Source organism: Panthera pardus, unplaced genomic scaffold, assembly GCF_024362965.1.
Source record: "Panthera pardus isolate Hobbes unplaced genomic scaffold, ASM2436296v1 HiC_scaffold_15, whole genome shotgun sequence".
In the NCBI taxonomy this organism is placed as follows: Eukaryota; Metazoa; Chordata; class Mammalia; order Carnivora; family Felidae; genus Panthera; species Panthera pardus.
Window position 1 is genome coordinate 24,804,664 of NW_026526710.1, and position 19,161 is coordinate 24,823,824.

Consider the following 19,161-nt stretch of genomic DNA (forward strand, 5'->3'; position numbering starts at 1 on the left):
GAGGATAAAGGGCCCAAGAGTCCTCCCTGGACCACTTCCCTGTCCCTGAATCCAGTTACCTATGCAGTGAGCAAGAAGGGTAAGGAGGAGAGGAATGTAGGGCATGGGGCAGATCGTCACTGTTTCTGCTTTCTGTGGCCACCCAGCTGAGCAGAGCCTCCCCTAATCTCTCCCTTCCCCTCTTCATCTGGGAGAGGGAGGGCCCATCCATGCAAATCAGACCCAAGTTCTCTGTCCCCTCACTGGCCCTGGGTCAGGTCCTTCCATCTGAGGATGTCAGGGGGGTGGTAGGGGAGTGCCTGGGTGGAGCCAGGAGTGGGGAGGCCCCAGCTGTGAGCTCTGAGCACAGGGCACAGGCAGTGCCAGGTGGCAAGTCCCAGCTCTGATCATCCCTGACCCCTCAGAAATGGAACCCATGCGCACCCTGGTCTCCAGGCCCAGACACAACATTGGGTGACATTGTGTTGATCTGAGTCCTGCATTACAGCCAGGCCAGGTTTCCGCTTATGTGGCCTCCCATCATTTCAGGACAGACTTTACATTCTACTCAGACTCCTCAGGGTGAGTGTGCGCATAGCTCTTTGGCTGTTCATGGCTCAGGATGGAGGGCACACACCTCACCATGGCCCGAAGCCCTGAGAGACCAGCTGTTTCTGTAGCTCACCGGGTCCCAGTCTATTCTAACATCCAGGTCCGATTTCTAAATGCTATGATCCTGTAATGCTGCACATGATTATTATACTTTTTTCTCACTCTTAGAAGGAGCCCTGATCTATGGGAGTGTAAACATGTATATATAGCGTCAAAATTAAAGAAAAATCTCCTTTAGAGTGTTGCTGGGAGACCAGTAGGGGAAACTCTCACGCCCACCACTCCTTAATTACAGATCAAACAAAAAAGATGTACCTTGCAAGCGATGCCAGTGGTGAAGGTGTCTTTGGTTAAGTTAGCAAAGTGACTTTTGCAAAGCAACTAAAGATAGGGGGCTGGTTGCCAGCAGTCACATTTGTGAGTAGAGGGTTGGAATTATCAATACCCCCTCCTGACCTGGGTGGGAGGGATTAGTTTGAATCTATTGCCAATGGCTGATGATTTAACCAATCATGAGTATGTAATGAAGTCTCCACTAAAACCCAGTAGGAAGGGCACCTGGGTGGCTCAGTTGGTTGAGCATCCAACTCTTGATTTTGGCTCAGGTCATGATCTCAGGGTCGTGGGATTGAGCCCTGCATCAGTCTCAGTGCTGAGCATGGAACCTGCTTAAGATTCTCCATCTCTCTCTCTCTCTCTCTCTCTCTCTCTCTCTGCCTCCCTCTCCCCCACTTGCATGTTTTTTCTTTCTAAAAAAAATTTTTTTAAAGGAGGGGCTTCATAGAGCTTCAAGATTGGTGACCAGGTGGAGATTTGGAGCCATATCAGGCTCACAGTGGACATGGAAGCTCCATGCCCTTCCCCCATACCTGGCCCTGTGTATCTCTTCCATCTGGATGCTCCTCAGTTATACCTTTTTATAATGAATCAGTAATCTTGTCAGAAAAAAAAAGACATTTCTTTGAATTGTGTGAACCACTCTAGCAAATTAATCAAATCCCTGTAGGAGGTGATTGGAAACTGCAACCCACTTCAAGTGGGCCCAAAGCTCAGGAAACACCCAATACTTGTGATTGGCACCCCAAACGGAGGGCATTCTTGCAGGACTGAGCCCTTGCCCTGTGGGATCTGTGTAATCTCCAGCACTGAGTGTCTTGTAGTGTGAATTGAGTTGACTTGTAGGGCACCCAGCTGATGTCCCAGTATGGCTTGCTGGTGTGGGGAAATCCCTTACCACACTGGAATTGGTGACCAGAATTTCAGGTGGTTGACTCCTTCCTGGGTTTTTCCATCATAGCCGGAACCATTTTAAATTTACATAAAAATTAGTTTTTCATATATCTCATGGAAAATCTCACTTTTCTAGAATTCAAAAGTAAACTATTCATGTGTGAGGTTATTTTGTCTAACTGCTGGATGGTGCTTCAAACATCACTCTTAAGTGCATTGCATGCATAGATTATTTTCTTGGATGCTAATACGTATCTTATTTTTTATTCTTATATCAGTATCACATTGGTTAAATTATTTTAGCTTTAACAAATGTCTCAGTATCCAACAATTTATGTCCTACTTCTTTGTCCATTCATTTGCAAAATGCTCTAGACTATTTCTGTCCTTAAAATTGTCCTTATAAATATTAGGGAAAAAGAAATCATTAAGCCAAACTACCAACAAGTTTATCTTTCTATTTATGCAAGTCCTTTTCTATCTTTTTGAAAGGATTTTTCATGTTTTCCTAGAGTTTATGCATTTTTTGTCAGGGATGGGCTGGAGTCTCTGTGGAATGTGTGGGTTCATAAAGTTGCCGCTGTGTGTTGGCAGGGAAGAAGGGGCTGCCACCATTCCTTGGTTCCCAGGGGCACCTTCTCTTCTGAGCCATGGGGAGACTTGCTGAGCCTGAAGTTTGCCTCCAGTGCTGACTAGTGAACGGCATGGTCAGGAAGAGATTCTAGAACAGGTCTGAAGTCCTGCGCGTGCCGTGCCTGGCACAGGCAGATTCCACAGGACATTCCTAACTATGGTCCTCACATCCCTCAGTCTCTCCATTCTAGTGTCTCTGAGAGAATTATCTTCCTGAGCAAGGATTTTCTGCTGTGTTCACGTGAGCAGGCTGAGCCTACAATTTCAACAATAGCTCAGACTAAAGCTCCTTAAAGTCAATGCTTCCTGGAGAGTTTCAGAGCCTAGGCTCCTGGTAATGTGATAGAAACAGTAGAGACCATGAAAAGGAGCTCAACATCCCTACTCATTAGGGAAATGAAGATCAAAACCACTTACATACCACTTCAGCTTTATGAAGAGATGGTCATCTGAAACCTCATGTATGCTAGTGGGAATGCAATCCTTTGCAGCCACATTGGAGAACAGTCTGGCACTTTATTCAGAAGTGTATAATAAAGTCACGATAGGGCCCAGGAATTCAGCTATTAGGTATCAAACCAAAAGAAACTAAAATATATGTCCACACAAACAGCTTGTATAGGAGTGTTTATGGCAGCAATATGCATAATAGACAGAAGGTGTCAATGACACAAATGTCCATCAGCTGATAAATAGATAATGAACATATGGTGCATCCATACAGTGAAATACTAGTCACCAATTTAAAAAAGTGAACTACAGAGCCAGATATAACTAGATGGACCTCAAAAACATATTACACCTAAGATTCAGCAACAGAAGGCAATCACACGTTTGTTTTGACAGCCTATGCAATAAAATTGGAACCTTCCAGATAGATTAGCATGGGCTCCACACAAGGATGATAGGCAATTAAGTGAAGCATTCCATACATTTACAGATGGTGATGTTCCCACAGCAATGTGCATGCACCTAATGTGGGTGAATGGGGCACTTAAAATGGCACATGTTCAGTGTTTCAGTGCACATGAAATGCCCACAATAAATCACTGCAGACAGAATGGAATTTGTGGCTACAAAGGGCGGAGTGCAGTGGCGACAGTGACTTCACTGCTGGTAGGTCCAAGGTTTCTCTGCAGGCGATGGAAATGTGGTAAATTCAGTCATGATAGAGGTTGTCCAACTGTGTAACTATACTAAAGACCATGGAATTGTACACTGTAAATGAATGAACTTTGTGGCATGCAAATTATCTCAATAGCTTTGTTTTGCTTTGTTTTTAGAAAAAAACAATACGAGGGAGAACAACTGTGACCGACCTTTTAAGGTCGTTCTGTGCTCAGAGCAGACCCTCACACCTTCTAGGGTGTCCGTGGTCTCCCTGTTTGTTTGTCACAGGCAATAATGGGGGTGACCACGAGGGGCAGGGGCAGGTTTTTGTCTTAGGTCCCCATGGGCCTGTAGCACTGTGTCAGCATTGATGCTTTCATCCCACACTGAGCAGTAATAATCAGCCTCGTCCTTAGGCTGCGGGCCCAAAATGGACAGAGAGGCTGTGTTCCCAGAGTGGGAGCCAGAGATCTGGAACTGTGAGAGCCTACTTGTCCTGAGCATCACAGTTTTGGGGCCACCGTGAGAAATCTGTTGGTACCAGCCCACATGATTTGTTCCAACATTGTAACTGTTTCCAGTGCAGGTGAGGGTGACCTTCTGTCCCACAGACCCTGATGTGTATGCTTCCTATGTCAGTGGAGACTGTTCCCAGGACCCTGTAACAGAGCAGTGGAGACACAGACAGGGGAGTCTCAAGGAAGAAGAAGAAGAAAAAAACAGAAGAAGAAGAAGGAGAAGGAGAGGACAAAGTGGAAGAAGTAGTCAACCTGTAGTTAGCACTGCAGGATGGAGTGGATTGACTGTGGGGCCCAAGAAGGTTGGATCTCATGTTCCTGAGCCTGGGTCACTGGAGGAGCACTACGACGTTTGGGTTGTGTTGGTCAGTGATGTCTGGCTTCATTATGGATTGGAAACAAGTGCTGATGAGGTAGCATGATGTGGAGACAAAAAAGGAACCTTGGTCCCAGGGTACATGGTTGAGTCAATGATTTGGCTCAACTCTGGTTGAGTCCAGAGATTTGAGGAGATATCCCGGTAGTGATGTGTCAAAATCATGTCATTCTGTCCACTGCTGTTGCTCCTTCGGGGGGCAGTAGAGAGTGCATTTCTGTCCTGGGGTCTCTGTCCCTGATGGAGGCTGGATCAGCAGGGAGAGGTGTGGAGATCTGTGAGCACAGGGCAGGGTCAACACTTCAGAGAGTGGGGCTAGAGTAGGATCCCTGCTGGAGCTCAGGAAGCATTCATCTGGGTGGTAAGTAAGAACAGGGAGGACTAGGGGCATTCAGTCTGTGGTGGCCACGATCTGACACCTTGATCCTTAAGTCGCCAACGAGGGCACACCTGCCTCACACTTCTTACTCCATTCCACACCCTGAGGAATTGGGTCTGTGATGGTTAAATTACGTGTAGCTTGTGTAGGCCATGAGAGCCAGATGTTTGGTCTAACATGATTTTAGTAGTTTCTGCGAATATATATTTCACATGATATTAAGAAGTAAATGAGTAGGGGCACCTGGGTGGCTCAGTCAGTTAAGCAACTGACTCTTGATTTCAGATCAGGTCATGATCTCACGGTTCATAAGATTGAACTCTGCATTGGGGTCTGAGCTGAAAGCATGAAGCCTGATTGGGATTCTCTCTTCCCTTCTCTCACTGCCTCCCCCCACCCCACTGTGCTCTCTCTCTTCTCAAATAAAGGAATAAATTTTAAAAAATGGAATTAAGTCAGTAGACTTTTATTAAAGCCAATTACCATCCATAATGTGAATGTGCCTCATCCAATCAGTCGAAGGCCTTGATGTAGAAAAGACTGACCTTGCACAGAAAGAAGGGATTCTGGGAACACATTGCCCTCAGAACAAAACTACAACGTCTACACTTCCTCTCCTGGGTCTGTGGCCTTCCAGCCCACACTGTGGATTTTGGACTTGCCAACCACTACAACAATGGATAAGATTCCTTAAAATAAATATCTCAGAGAGATTGATATGCACACATAGACATGCACATATACATACATTATATTATACATACATACACACATGCATCTTATTGGTTCTGTTTCTCAGGAGAACCCTAACTCATGTGCAGTCCTTTATCCAAATCTCAGTCTTATTCTTTGATTTTTTCTAGCCCTTTGCATGGTTCAGTTCTACAGAGGGATCAAGACAGCTGATCAGGCAATGCTAAGTCTGTGCTCTAGGTCCTGCAAAGACCTTGAGAAATCATGATCACAAAGTGATCACAGGTGTCAGGTGGTGGGGAAGTGACCACCATTGAAGTTTCTTGCAACTCTTCACCTTCTTTCTACCTCTGGGAAGAGAAGGTCATCATGTGAGTAATATACTTTTTGTTTCTTTTTTTTAAAAAAATTTTTCAATGTTTATTTATTATTGAGAGAGAGAGACACAGAGTGTGAGCAGGGGAGGGATAGAGAGAGGGGGAGACACAGAATCTGAAGCAGGCTCCAGGCTCTGAGCTGTCAGCACAGAGCCTGACACGGTGCTTGAACTCACGATCTGTGAGATCATGACCTGAGCCGAAGTCAGTCGCCTAACCAACTGAGCCATCCAGGCCCCCCTATACTTTCTGCTTTCTAACTCTCATGTGAATGCCTACATTTCATATCAACACCTCGTGCCTGGGAGTGAGTGTGTGTTGGTCTGGAATTGATCAGGTGCATGGACATCAGAATGGTCATGGGATTGAGCTATGATTTTATGAGATGGAAACAACCTGGCCCATATCCCCTGCCCAGATGCCAGTGTCCATAGTCCATGTCCCAACTTGAATAACAAAGAGGGTAGAGGGAAGAAGAGGTGGCAGGCACGGCCATATTTGGTGAAACTTATCATTTTCTTCTCCTATTTGAACCCCAAATCCCCAGCCATGTGATTAGTCAGTGACTAAGCCCAGTTCCAACCAGATAGCCACTGTATACCCAAGCCACTTGGACAATCCCCTCCCTGGTCACCATGATGATTTCAGGGGAGATGGTGGAGTGATCTGGTCCAGGCAACTTGAAAACCGAAGTTTCTGGTCAATGGGTCATGGAGGGCAAATCTCTCGTCCAGAGGGTGTGTTGTATGGACCTCATTCTGGGACTGCAGGGACATTTGTCCCAATCTGGGAAGTCAGCCTGAGACACAGTATGTTTTACTTCTGTTTCTTCTCTCTACTTCCAGACACTGTCAGTTCCCTGAGCAGGTGTGCCCTCCATGTGTTTCCTTTGCTGTGTCATGACCCCTTAGACCCAAGTCTGCCATGTAGCAAGGGTTCAGTAAAGGGTGTGAATGCATACCATTGGAAGAGTGGACTATCCTAAGCCAGACACAGCTGGACTCTGAGTCCTGGTTCTGTCCTGACCCCTTGATAAGGACTGAACTGTGTGCCTTCAAAACCCTATGTGGAAATCCTAACCCACATTGTGATGTTTGCAGATAAGGCATTGAAGCATGTAATTATGGATTAACGAGGTCATATGGGTGGTGTCCTAAAACATAGGGATGATGTCTTTATAAGAAGAGGTAGAGACACCAGAGGAGAAAACACAAACAAGGCCATGTGAGCACCCAGGAAGAACGCCACCATCTGCAAGCCAAAGAGAGAGACCTCAGGAGAAATCAAAGCTGGCAACACCTTGAACTTGGACATTCAGCATCCAGAACTGTGAGAAATTCAATATCTTTTGGATTAGCCACACAGTCTACGGTTATGTTATGGTAGCCCTAGCAGACAGGCACAAGCCTCAGGGACTCTGTCCCCAGGGCAATATCCCAGCGTACAGGAATTTCTGCTCAGTTTGCATGAAACAGAAAATGTGTACCTGCAAGACAGGCTGCAGAGACACAATTGAGAGGACAAGGACACATATCCTAGAGAAAGTTCCCTGAGTTGGGTTTCAGACCTCAGATTTAGGTCAAACAAAAGGGGAACCGGCTATCTTGGCAGAAGATGGGGGCTGCAAAAGAAATCCCATCACTGCAGGGACAGCATGTTTTAGTCTCACTTCCCCACAGGCCTGGAGCACTGTGTGAGCTCTCAGACTATCATCCCATGCTGAGCAGTAATATCAGCCTCGTCCTCAGCCTGCAGCCCAGTGATGGTCAGCGTGCCTGAACTGCCAGACTTTGAGCCAGAGAATCTATCTGGGACCCCCGAGGGTTTGCTGTTATCCCAATAGATGACAGTTTTGGGGCCCATTCCTGGGACTTGTTGGTACCAGCTCACAGCATTACCACCCCCCGGATGTTGGAGCTGCTTCCGGTGCAGGAGATGGTGATCCTCTGGCCTAGGGTCCCAGACACTGATGGTGGCTGAGTCAGCACAGACTGGGCCCAGGACCCTGCAAATGAATGAGAGACACAGAGACCGTGATGCCGGGGTGTAGAGACAAGAGGAAAAAGCAGGACCCACATGTCCTCCAAGGGCCCCTTCCCTTGGCCTCACATCCAGTTACCTGTACAGTGAGCAAGTAGGGTGAGGAGAAGAGGGGTCCAGGCCATGGTGGAAGTCATCACTGTTCCTACCTTCTGTAACCCACGGTGTGCAGACCTCCCCTAATAGGTGTCTTCCCCCTTTTCATTCTCTAAGAGGGGGAGGATCTGTCCATGCAAATGAGATTCATAGCTGTCTAACACTTCACTGGCCCTGGGTCAGGCCTCTCTGTTGAGGAGGTAAGGGGATGGGTATGGGAGGGGCTGTGTGGGGCCAGGGGGTGTGGATGTCACCGCTGTGAGCCCTGAACATAGGGCACAGGCAGTTCCAGGTGGCAGGTCCCAGCTCTGATCACCTTTTAACCCTTGAAATGGGCCGTATGTGTCCCTTGGTGGTCCAGGCCCAGACACAGCATTGTGTGACATGTGACTGGAGCCAGTCAGACACACCTCCTGACATCCTACTGCTTTGTCCCCTATCCCCTGCTTTAGGGCCAGGTATCCCCTTATGATGCCTCCCATTACCTCAAGGAAAGCTGTATACTCTACCCAGACTCTTCAAGGTCTGGCCATGGCTACCTTGGCTGTTCATGGGTCAGGGTCGAGGTGGCATCTCGGCTCAGATTCCTTTTCAGTCAGGATCAAATCCAGAGCACTGTGCTACCCCCATGAAGACGTGTCTCTTTCTGTGCAGGACACATGTTTTTTCCTCTTATGTGATTCCTTGCTTGTTACAAATTTAGCAGTGTATCTCCAACACACAAAAAAATATTTTTTCAAAGTCCATTTTCCTGGTGAACTGTAAGTATTTTTGTTTTTTATCTGATCTTTATTCAAGATTCACCATTTTATTGGTCTTCTCACTAATAGATGAGTTGAGTAACATATTTTACACTTGTTCATTTTGTATTTGTATGAGAATCAGATATTTGGCTTTTTGAGTCTGGCTAATTCTGATCCCACTCCCAGGACACAGAAAAGGTTAAATGTGTCAGTGCCTTCTGTGACCTCCCTGTGAGGTGGAGTCTCTCAGCAATGATCCTGAGGTGGCCTGGGGTGGCACTTACTGGGGACTGGAGCAGATGAGGAACCATCATGAGATGTGTACAGAGCATCTTGTGCTGGGCCTCTGGGACTGATCCTCTCCTGAGGAAGGGACAGATGGAGGAGAAAACCACAGGTGGTCATGGGATGTCTTATGTTTTATAAGACATTAGAAAACTCTGGGAGTCAGAATTACAACCGTATGAGACAGAAACCCCATGGTCTGTGTCTCCTGCTCAGCTCTTAACGTACACAACACAAGACTCAAACATGAACCAGCTATGAGGGTGGAGGGCAGAGCTGGTAATAAAGAGCTGAGTGATATACAAGGTGGGGATGCTTGCACAAACCGTCTGACCTTTTCCTCTCCTATCCAGACCCACATCTTCCAGTCATGCTGTCAGAACGTGATTGATCCAGCTCCAAATGCTGGGATGAACCTCATTTTTCTGGGAGAAATCAGATGAATTTCTTTCTGGTACCATGTTGATGGCAGGGAAGATGGTGTAAGAGATCTGGTCCAGTCCTGAAGCCTGGGATTCCTGATCAATGGGTCCAGGATGACGAGAATCTCTTATTCTGGATGGCTTGTTGTGTGGATGCAATACATGGGAATGCAGAGGCATTTTGTTCCTATGTGGGAAATCAGCTTGGGGACATGGGGGTCATGGAGAAGGGTCGTCTCAGATAACTATCAGAGAAAGAAGAGTGAGTCCTGAAGGATTTCCCTCTTGTTATCTGGAGAGGAAATATGCCTGTGTTTTATTTTCTTAAGTTTTATTTATTTATTTATTTTGAGAGAGAGAGAGAGAGAAAGAGAAAATGAGTAGGGGAGGGGCAGAGAGAGAGCGAAAGAGAATCCCAAGCAGGCTCCACACTGCCAATGCAAAGCTGCCTGACGTGGGGCTTGAACTCACAAACCGTGAGATCACGGCCTGAGCTGAAATCAAGAGTCAGATGCTTAAGCGACCCAACCACCCAGACACCCCGAAATATCCCCATGTTACCACTGAACAAGACAGGGAGGTTGTTGACGCTTCCATCATGGGGGTGAACTTGGGTCCTCATCTCCATACCTCTGATCAAGAATGTTCTCCCTAGGAGCTCACTCACATGCCATCCAGCTCCTAAGGGTTAGCTCGAAGCCACACCCCCTTCTTCGGTGCCTCCTTCCTCCCCAAACTTGCTGAATCTGCCCATTATCCTCTAACAGCTACCGGTGTTCCCACTGGCTTGCTTCCTCCCTCCTCCTCATTCATGTTCACTGAAACATCTGGACTTTTCTTCATAAGCTTGAATTAGATCCTGTGTCTTTTTGTCAAATGCTCCAGTGGCTCCTGTATCCACCTGCAATACTCAACTCCCCTCACTCCATGGTAACATTTTACATGTGTTTATGCTTTTTCTGGTTTGTTTTCCCTTTCCCAGATAGCGTCAGCTCCCTGATGACAGGGGCAATCCCTGTCTTGCCTACACTGTATCCTGAGCCTCTAGACCAAGTGTGGTACCAAGTATGTTTTAGTAAATAGTGTGGGACGAAGGAACTCTTGGTGAGTCAACTGTCCTAAGTCAAATGCAGTTGGACTCCTGTGTCTCTGGTTCAAACCTGACACTTCATGGACCTGGCCCCCAGGGAAGGCTGACCATTGCATCAAGGGATTTCTGCTCAATGTGAGACGGTATCACAATATGTGTTGCCAAGGACTGGATTTGGGGACATAGTTTGAGAGGATGAGGACAGATTGTAAATTATGTACAGTCAGATGCAATAAGTGTCCAGAGAGTGAAGGGCCCACAAGAGGAGGAGGGAGGCTGCATCTTGATTCTTCACTGATCTGGAACAGTGTTTGTCCAGATGGCCCCATGTCTGGACCCAGTGGTCAGACTTGTCTTAGGACAGGACCTAAGAAATCATGCCTTGGCAGACCTGAAGCCAGAGGTTTCGTCTCAGATAACAATGAGACAAGATCTCCTCAGTCCCTATTTCTATGGCTTCCACATATGTGTTTTGTGCCAGGCCACAATTTCATCTCATGTTGCTGCTTTTTCTGCTACAGATGATTTTGTCCTTGAGATATGACCCCAACCTCATGGATGGATGAGTCTGTAGATCCTGGAAACAAAACCTAAATTACAGAAAATATAGGGGGCAGGGATATTTGGAGTTCCTTATTACTTGGTCCAAAGCCTAACTCACTTTGGGGATTCAGAGCACAAAGCTCGGGATGCCAGCAAGGTTAGCGAATGGGGAGGGAATGGCAGAAAAGAGAAAATAAATCTGAATACAAATTGAGAAGGAAACCCTGGGCGTTCCTCTGCTACATCGGTGCAGGAGACTTGATACACATTTGCTAAGATACACACTCATTTTAAATTTCCTCACAGATCAGATCATTCCTTACAAGATCATGTAGATCTTGCCTTACATTGACAAGTTAGTAGAAAGAATCCATGAAAACTATCATTGTAGACAGATGAAATTGGGAGTGGGTGCTCAAGGAGCTAGAATCTCATTTCCTCCTAGGCCTGGGACATGGGGCCTTTCATTGTGCTGGTCAGTGGGGTTCAAAGTCATCCTTAAGTTGCGGTCAAGAACTTCAGCACACAAGACTTCTCCAGTAGGCATGACTTCCCACTACATATGCCTCCACAAGACCAGGCAAACAACATCCCATGTGGGGTAGGGATACACCCACATGCCTTCCAAGAGAGGCCAAGGCAGCCATTGGAGGTGACCTCTTTTTGATCAGTTTCCTCAGACTGTCTTCCCGGGAATTATGGATGCAAGTTCCACTTGTAACCCTTGAAAATACAGAGTTTCTGAGATCACATGCTGCCCTCTTCATGTGCCTGTCTTCTGGCCCCAATTCTCCAACAAGTTACAAGTCACAGGGTCCTTCGCCAGGTTGAAGTGATGAACAGAAACCATCGCCCCAGATGCACACTGTGGGGGGCACTATATAGACTCATCGCCAGGGGTCCCCAGGAACAGGCCTGTTGCACTCACACTCCGTGCTTCCGCCTTCGGACAGAGGGTCCTCTACCCGGTCCGTGTCCTTGGTTGACACTGCATGTCTGTGCTCTCACCCTGACTTGTTTCTTCTGACTTCAGACCAACTTCCTGGGCCTTATCCTCCTCAGAGACAAGCTGGCCTGAGGACACAGGGCAGGATTCTCCCAGGGCTATATTCCAGTCACATGTTTTCTTAGTGTTTCTACTTTCTTTTCTTTTTTCTTTTCTAAAATTCCCCACCATTTCAAGGACATTTTACCAAAGCTATTACAATGATTGTATTGGTCAATTCTGGGAGGATTGACATCTTTACCAAGTTGAATATTTAAGATTAAATTTTTTTAAGTTTATTTTTATTTTATTTTTGAGACAGAGAGAGACAGAGCATGAACGGGGGAGGGTCAGAGAGAGAGGGAGACACAGAATCGGAAGCAGGCTCCAGGCTCTGAGCCATCAGCCCAGAGCCCAACGTGGGGCTCGAACTCACGGACCACGAGATCATGACCTGAGCTGAAGTCGGACGCTTAACTGACTGAGCCACCCAGGCGCCCCCAAGTTGAATATTTAGACCCATAAGCCAGATAGATCTGTACATGTATTTAAACCTTTAATCTCCCTTTGAATGGTTTATAATTTTTAGTGCATAAAATTCTCAAATTCTTTCAGATCTTTCCTTATATGTTTCATATTTTTGATGCTATTGTAGATGATATTATTTCTAATTTTCATCTTTGGAGGTTGATGCTAGAATAGATAATACAATTCCCACGTGTGTGTGGGGATTGCATCCCCACCCCAAATGGAAACACTCGGACCAGAAGCATATCTGAGTCACTCTACACTCTCCAGAGAGCATGGCCGGAATCAGCCTTTTCATTTTTATCCAATTTCTTCATTAAGAGCTATTAATCTCTGAGCATGGGATTACTTCCAATGCAACATTAACAGGGTGAGACTATATTATCAATGGATTAATCCAAATTTTGATCTGAAGAAAAGTATGTGATATTATCAGATCAAGTGGACTGAGGAAACTCAGGTGCTGACAGAAGAAATGACAATGCCATTGACCCCCTAAGCCAGGCAGGGTAGAGCCCCTGTTGTGAAGGGCACACCAGGTCAGGAGGGTGCAGGCCAGGTTTTTGTTTCACTTCCCCATAGATCTGGAGCACAGTGGAAGTCTTTAGAAGGAGGGTAGCTGGGTCATCCCCTGCTGGCACAGGGAACCTGTAAACACAGACCCTCATGGGAAACGGGGCAGCGGAAAAGGTGAAGCTGCTTGGTGGTCTGTGACAGTGAGGGTGACACCCACTCAAGAGCTGCCATGGATCTGGAGATGTCCCTACCTGTGCAGTGAGCCAGGAGCACCAGGAGCACAAGGAGAAGGGTCCAGGCCATGATGGATGCTCCTCCTGCAGCCCCAGATCAGGGCGGGCATGTAGCGGTTTCTTTTGTCTTCTCCCTGGACTCATGGGGACCGGCTGTTCACACAGATTTCCATCCTGCCTACTAGCTGAAGTGTCAGCTTAGTCCCTTAGAAAGAGGGGGCTGATTTCCACAGAGACTCAGAGTTTGTCTTCTGGGAGGGACCAGGGAAGAAGCAGCTGCCGGAAATTTCCACAGACCTGTGAGCAGGAGACCCCTCCCAGCCAGAGGGGACACAGCTGCTGAGTCCTCACTAGCACACATAGGCAAAAGTGTGGGCGCCCTAAGGGGGTTGTAGGGTACACAGCAGGGGGCCCCCAGTGTGCTCTTCCTGGGGAGGCCGACAGTGCCCCCTGCTGCCCACAGGTCAAGCTTCAGTCTGTCCCTGGAAAGGATGTCAGGGACACTGACCTGACAGCCTGGCCACTGTCAGACCACAAGCATCCACGTGCCATATGCCCTAGTGCCCAAGGTAACTCATATGAACAAACAGCCTTCCCACCAAGAATTTCTGTGTTGTCAGAGAAAGAAATGTGGTGAATCACCACCAAGCACCGTGAATGGGGCCGCAGTGGGTTGAGAATGCAGCGGTTTCTGGAAGAACACACCTGAGCTGCTGTCTCAGGTGGGCCACGTGAGGGAGGAGACTGGTTCTCTGGGTGGAGAGTTGGGACCAGGGTTCCTACAGCAGGACAAATAAAACACACTACCTTCCCAGAAGAAAGATGGAATTGGAGGTGGGTGGGGCATCAGATATGATGTGTTGAGGGGACGGAAACTACGTCATTTGACAGCAGCTTTGAGCAAATGGAATGTAAGTGCGAAAGGGGTGAGGACGTTTGACGCCTAAGTGTAAAAGTACTTCTATGTCAGAGTGAGGTGCTTGGCTTTTATTTTATTTGTATTTCTTAGAGATTGAAAACGGGAGAAATATTGTTGAAATGCAGCATATTGTTTTTATTATTAATTCTGTTTAACTTTTCAGCTTTTCCAAGTATAATAAAAAATCAAACATTGTATGCACTTAAGGCACAGAATGGAGATTGGATATCCATTAAAATTGTGAGGTGGAACAATCAAGCTAATCAATACATTTATCACTTCGTATACATGCCAGTTTTCTATTTTTATTCCTCCCTCCCTCCCTCCTTCCTTCATTCCTTTCTTTGCTCTCTCTTTTCTTCTTTCTTTCTTTCTTTCTTTCTCCTCTCTCTTTTCTTTTCTTTTCTTTCTTTCTTTCTTTCTTTCTTTCTTTCTTTCTTTCTTTCTTTCTTTCTTTTATGAGAACCCTTAAGATCTATCCTGTCTGCAAATTTCAAATCTACAGTACAGTATTATTAACTAAGAAACATACTTTAGACAGACTTTGTGGTGTCAGTTTCAACAATATGCCTGACGACAACAGAGCAGGCAAGGCCGTGTCCGGAGGGCCTGAGGGCTGAGTATACAGGGAATCTGGAGGAGGAAGATGAGCAAGTAGGGCCCACAAGGAAGAGCATGGAGAGGTGACCGTGGCCCTGGACTGAGGGTGAGGGAAAGGATGAGCTGAGGGCTCCAGCTGTGTGCACTGTCGGGAAGGACATGAGAGGGAAAAATAAGGTTGAGGACAGTTAAAGGGGTTTGTGTCACATGTGTAAAGGTGGGCATGTGGGAACTACGTGGGAACAAGAACGTGAGATATGCAAAGTCCGTCCTCCCCGTGCAGTGGCCGGAGCATCGCTTCCTGCTGTGCACTAGCTCCGGGTCAGTGGTAAGGAAAGGAGAAGATAACAGAGGGGGGAAGAAGAAAAAAAGGAATAAGAAGGAAACGCAGGGAGCACCCCTGCTCACAGAACCAAGATAAAGCGTACAAATCCATTAGAAGTAAATCAGGAAATCCCTCAGTTTTTTTTTTTTTACTCCTGTCTTTATGTAATTACTTAAGCAAATACCATTCAGATTTGTACTCCTTTTAATTCTTCTGTTCTCTTTTTAATGTGTACTATTTTTTTTCTGTATTCATTCAGTTACTAAGACCGTTGTGTGAATATCTGCAACTGTAATTGTGGACTAGTTATTCCTCTCTTTGCTTCTATAATTTATTCTTCAGATAGTTTTGCAAAGGTATGTTATTATATTTGAGCTTCTTTTTTTTCTTGAATAGATTATTTTATCACTATTAAATGTGTCACTGGTTTTCTAGAAAATTTCCTCCCTTAGTCTTTGGCGTGACACTTATATAACCACATCTTTTTGTACTTTCATGGTTACAGGGTATACTTTTTTTTAAATTTTAACCATCATGCTCTGTTAGGTCAATCCATGTCTGTAACTGGAACAATCTGTCCATTTAAATGCAATATAATTTAACATCATTATGTAGTATATTAAGTTTAATATCATTTTTGTTATTTTGTTCTCTTCTTAAATCTAAATTTAGATTTAAACAATTTAAGTTCCTTTATTATTCTTTTCTTAGAAGTCTCTGTTTGTCAAAAGACTACCTGCTCTCCGCAGAGAGGTATCCACTGTATTTACTTTCCAATCTGGGTTTTGACCGGGCCTTTGTACTCAGTCTGGAATTTAATTTTCTTTTCTGGTGTACTTATGACTCATTTTCCTCTCTATTAGTCCAGTTTTGTAAGTGTTCTCAGGATGAACATTGATATAAAACATTATACAGTAAAAGGGACCTCTGTCTTCTTAGAAATTCGTTCTCAGCTCATCCATTAAGGGGCATTCAGGGAAGGGAATCCCACTCACATTCATCCCTATTATCTTTATTTGGTAATGTTCCATGGGTTAACAGTGAAAAGACAACAAAATGTCTGGATTTTTTCCGGTAATATCAGGGTTCTCTGGACAATGTAGGATGGGTTCATAGGCCTTTTTCTCCAAAATAGTGAGATTCCTTTCAGCAGCATTCCAGACCGAGTCAGAGGAAAAACAAAGACAGAGAAAGCTTAGAACAGATGCAGTTACGCTCTACTGGTCTCACCCTGGTAATTACATCTGCAACAGTCTCATTTCCAAATAGGGTCTCATCCTGAAATATGGGAGTTTTTAGAACTTTTAATCACATGAATTTTTGGAGACACAGTTCAACGTGTAACAATAATATCCACAGTTTATTCAGATTTTCTTAGTTTTTACCTAATGTCCTTTTTCTGTAGTAAGATCCAGTTAAGATTCTTTGCGACATTGAGTTGTGAATTGTCCTTAAGCTTCTCTTACTGTGACACTTCTTCAGACTGTCCCTCTTGTTGGTGCCTTTGTGCATACTAACTGAGTGGGGGTTATGCCTGACGTCATTCAAGCCAAGGGTTTATACCTGTTCCATGAAATTTCTGCACGGGAACGTGCCTCATCTGATTCCATTTATTTATACCATCAGTTAACAATATAGATGGCAGATACATGTGTAGACACTGAGTTACAACCCAATCCTTTTATGTTCCTGTGGTTGAAATCGTTCTATTTGCCTCATGGGGGCCCTTTAGGTTGGCTCGTGAGCTCCTAGACACAACCTGTCCTTGTGTGTGTGCTCACATGGGTATGTGTGGTGGTTGTGCGCTGATTTGCTTGCGTTTGTTTGGGAGATAATGCCAGACAATGACAGAGTGTCATTGAAGGGCCATTAGTATCATATAGAATAATCTGTGGCTCAGAGTGTTTTCCTCTGTTCTCATGACTAATTCTTTTTAAGCGTTTAGCACCCCCGCGACCTACAGATGTTTGCAGAGTTTTGCTTCTTCCAATGTTGGATATAATTATCAAATTATTTATAAAAGTGGCACCTCCTGGTGACATCTTAGTTGGTTCCTGGTTGGGTGATTACATTTAAACGTAGAATAAATATCCATGTGCCAAGTTTAGGTTGCTTTCAGGCTTTCGCGATTAGGAATAAGTTGTTATAAACATTGAAGTGCAGGGTTTTTCCTATGGACAAAGGTTTTGAAACTTATCTTCATAATTTTATACTTTTAAATTGGCATTTTTTCACAAATCAGAGATACGAAGAAGAAACTAGCCACTGCCATGGACATAATAGTACCAGATGCAGATAAGGCTAACTTATTTTTCAGGCACCACATGGGTAGAATTCAGAGGAAAAATGAAAATGCTTCATTTCTTTTTATATCAGAAGGAAAAATTGATATGACCAGGCCTACAAGTAAAATACCTCAGCTGATAAAACAAGAGATTTCTCTTTCATGAAGACTCTTTGTGTCGGAAGGGTTTTCTGAGAGTGACTTTGAGGACAGAAAGGACAGGAGGAACCTCACTCACGGGAGGTGCCCTTGCATGGACCTGTGCCCAAGTCATCAGCCACAGAATGAGCAGAATCACAGGCTAAGCTGAGGAGGCAACTGCTGATGTGTTTCCCTGTTTACAGATGAGTAACTAGGTTTTTGTCTCACTTCCCCACAGGCCTGGACCACTGTGCGAGCACTGCCACTGCTGTCCCACGATGAGCAGTAATAATCGGCCTCGTCCTCAGCCTGGAGCCCAGTGATGGTCAGAGTGCCTGTGCTGCCAGACTTGGAGCCGGAGAATCGATCAGGGACCCCTGAGGGTCGGTTGCTATTACCATAGATGATGGTTTTGGGGGTCATTCCTGGGATTTGTTGGTACCAACCCACGTAACTACCAACTCCAGTGCAGGAGATAGTGACCCTCTGGCCCAGGGCCCCAGACACTGAGGATGGTTGAGTCAGCCCCGACTGAGCCCACGACCCTGGAAGGAGAAACAAACAGAGATGTTATTCCTGGGGTCTAGACACAAGAGGAGGAATCAGGCACACACTTGTGCTTCCAGGACCCCTTCCCGTGTCCCCACATCAAGTCACCTGTGCAGTGAGCGAGGAGGGTGAGGAGGAGAGGGGACCAGGCCATGGTGGAGGTCAGCACCGATCCTGCCTTCTGTTGCCTCAAGCTGAGCAGAGCCTCCCTTAACCTCTCCCTTCACCTCTTCAACTGTTGAGAAGGGGAGGGCCCAACCATGCAAATGCGATCCCCCTGTTTTCTGACTCCTCACTGATTTCTATAGGTACCTCTGCCTGAGATTGTCAGGGGGATGGGCAAGGGAGGGGCAATTTCAGGGCAGGGGGTAGGGAGGTCACAGATGTGAGCCCTGAGCCAAGGGCACAGACAGTTGCAGGTGGCAGGACTCAGCTCTGGTCTACCGTGACCCCTCAGAAACAGGCCTTGAGTGCCCCTTAGTGTCCAGACACAGTTATGCCATTGTATGAGGTGAGCACAGCCCATCAGAGACCACTTCTGCCTCCCCACTGCTCTAGCCACTCTCCCCTGCCTCAGGGTTAGACCAGGTGTCCCCACATGTGGCCCCCTATCACCTCAAGACAGACTCTCTGTTCTACTCAGACTCCTGGGCGTGAGCCTGTCCAATGGCTCCCTTGACTCTTAATGGGTCAGGCCTGAGGAGTTGTCTCTACACACATTCCTCTAACAGTAAAGGTGTATCAAAAGGGGAAGGAGTTAATTGGATATGACAGTGGAGGCAGGGCTCCAGGTGACCGTGCCAATGCAGGAAGCAGCAGAGAGCAGAGGGCAACTCCCATGGGGGCCTTTGGCAATTGGGACCTGACCCTGGTGAGATTGTTCTTTACATGTGCATCTTACCCAGATGGAGTATCTTGATTCACACTCTGTCTTGACATCTATGTCAATGTGCTC

At 46.1% G+C, this 19,161-nt stretch overlaps 1 non-coding gene and 2 gene segments (V, D, J or C); 1 reads left to right on the forward strand and 2 right to left on the reverse strand.

Annotated features, from left to right (window-relative positions):
• Nucleotides 1-19,161, reverse strand: part of LOC109261535 (immunoglobulin lambda variable 1-40-like) — a 114,619-nt gene that overhangs the window by 15,279 nt on the left and 80,179 nt on the right.
• On the forward strand, nt 3,287-3,390 carry LOC128777135 (U6 spliceosomal RNA). Its single transcript, XR_008422334.1, has one exon. It is a non-coding gene; the product is annotated as a U6 spliceosomal RNA (small nuclear RNA).
• Nucleotides 17,567-18,447, reverse strand: LOC128777056 (immunoglobulin lambda variable 1-40-like). The segment is given in 2 exon segments: nt 17,567-18,202; nt 18,315-18,447. Coding segments are annotated over 2 exon segments (438 nt in total).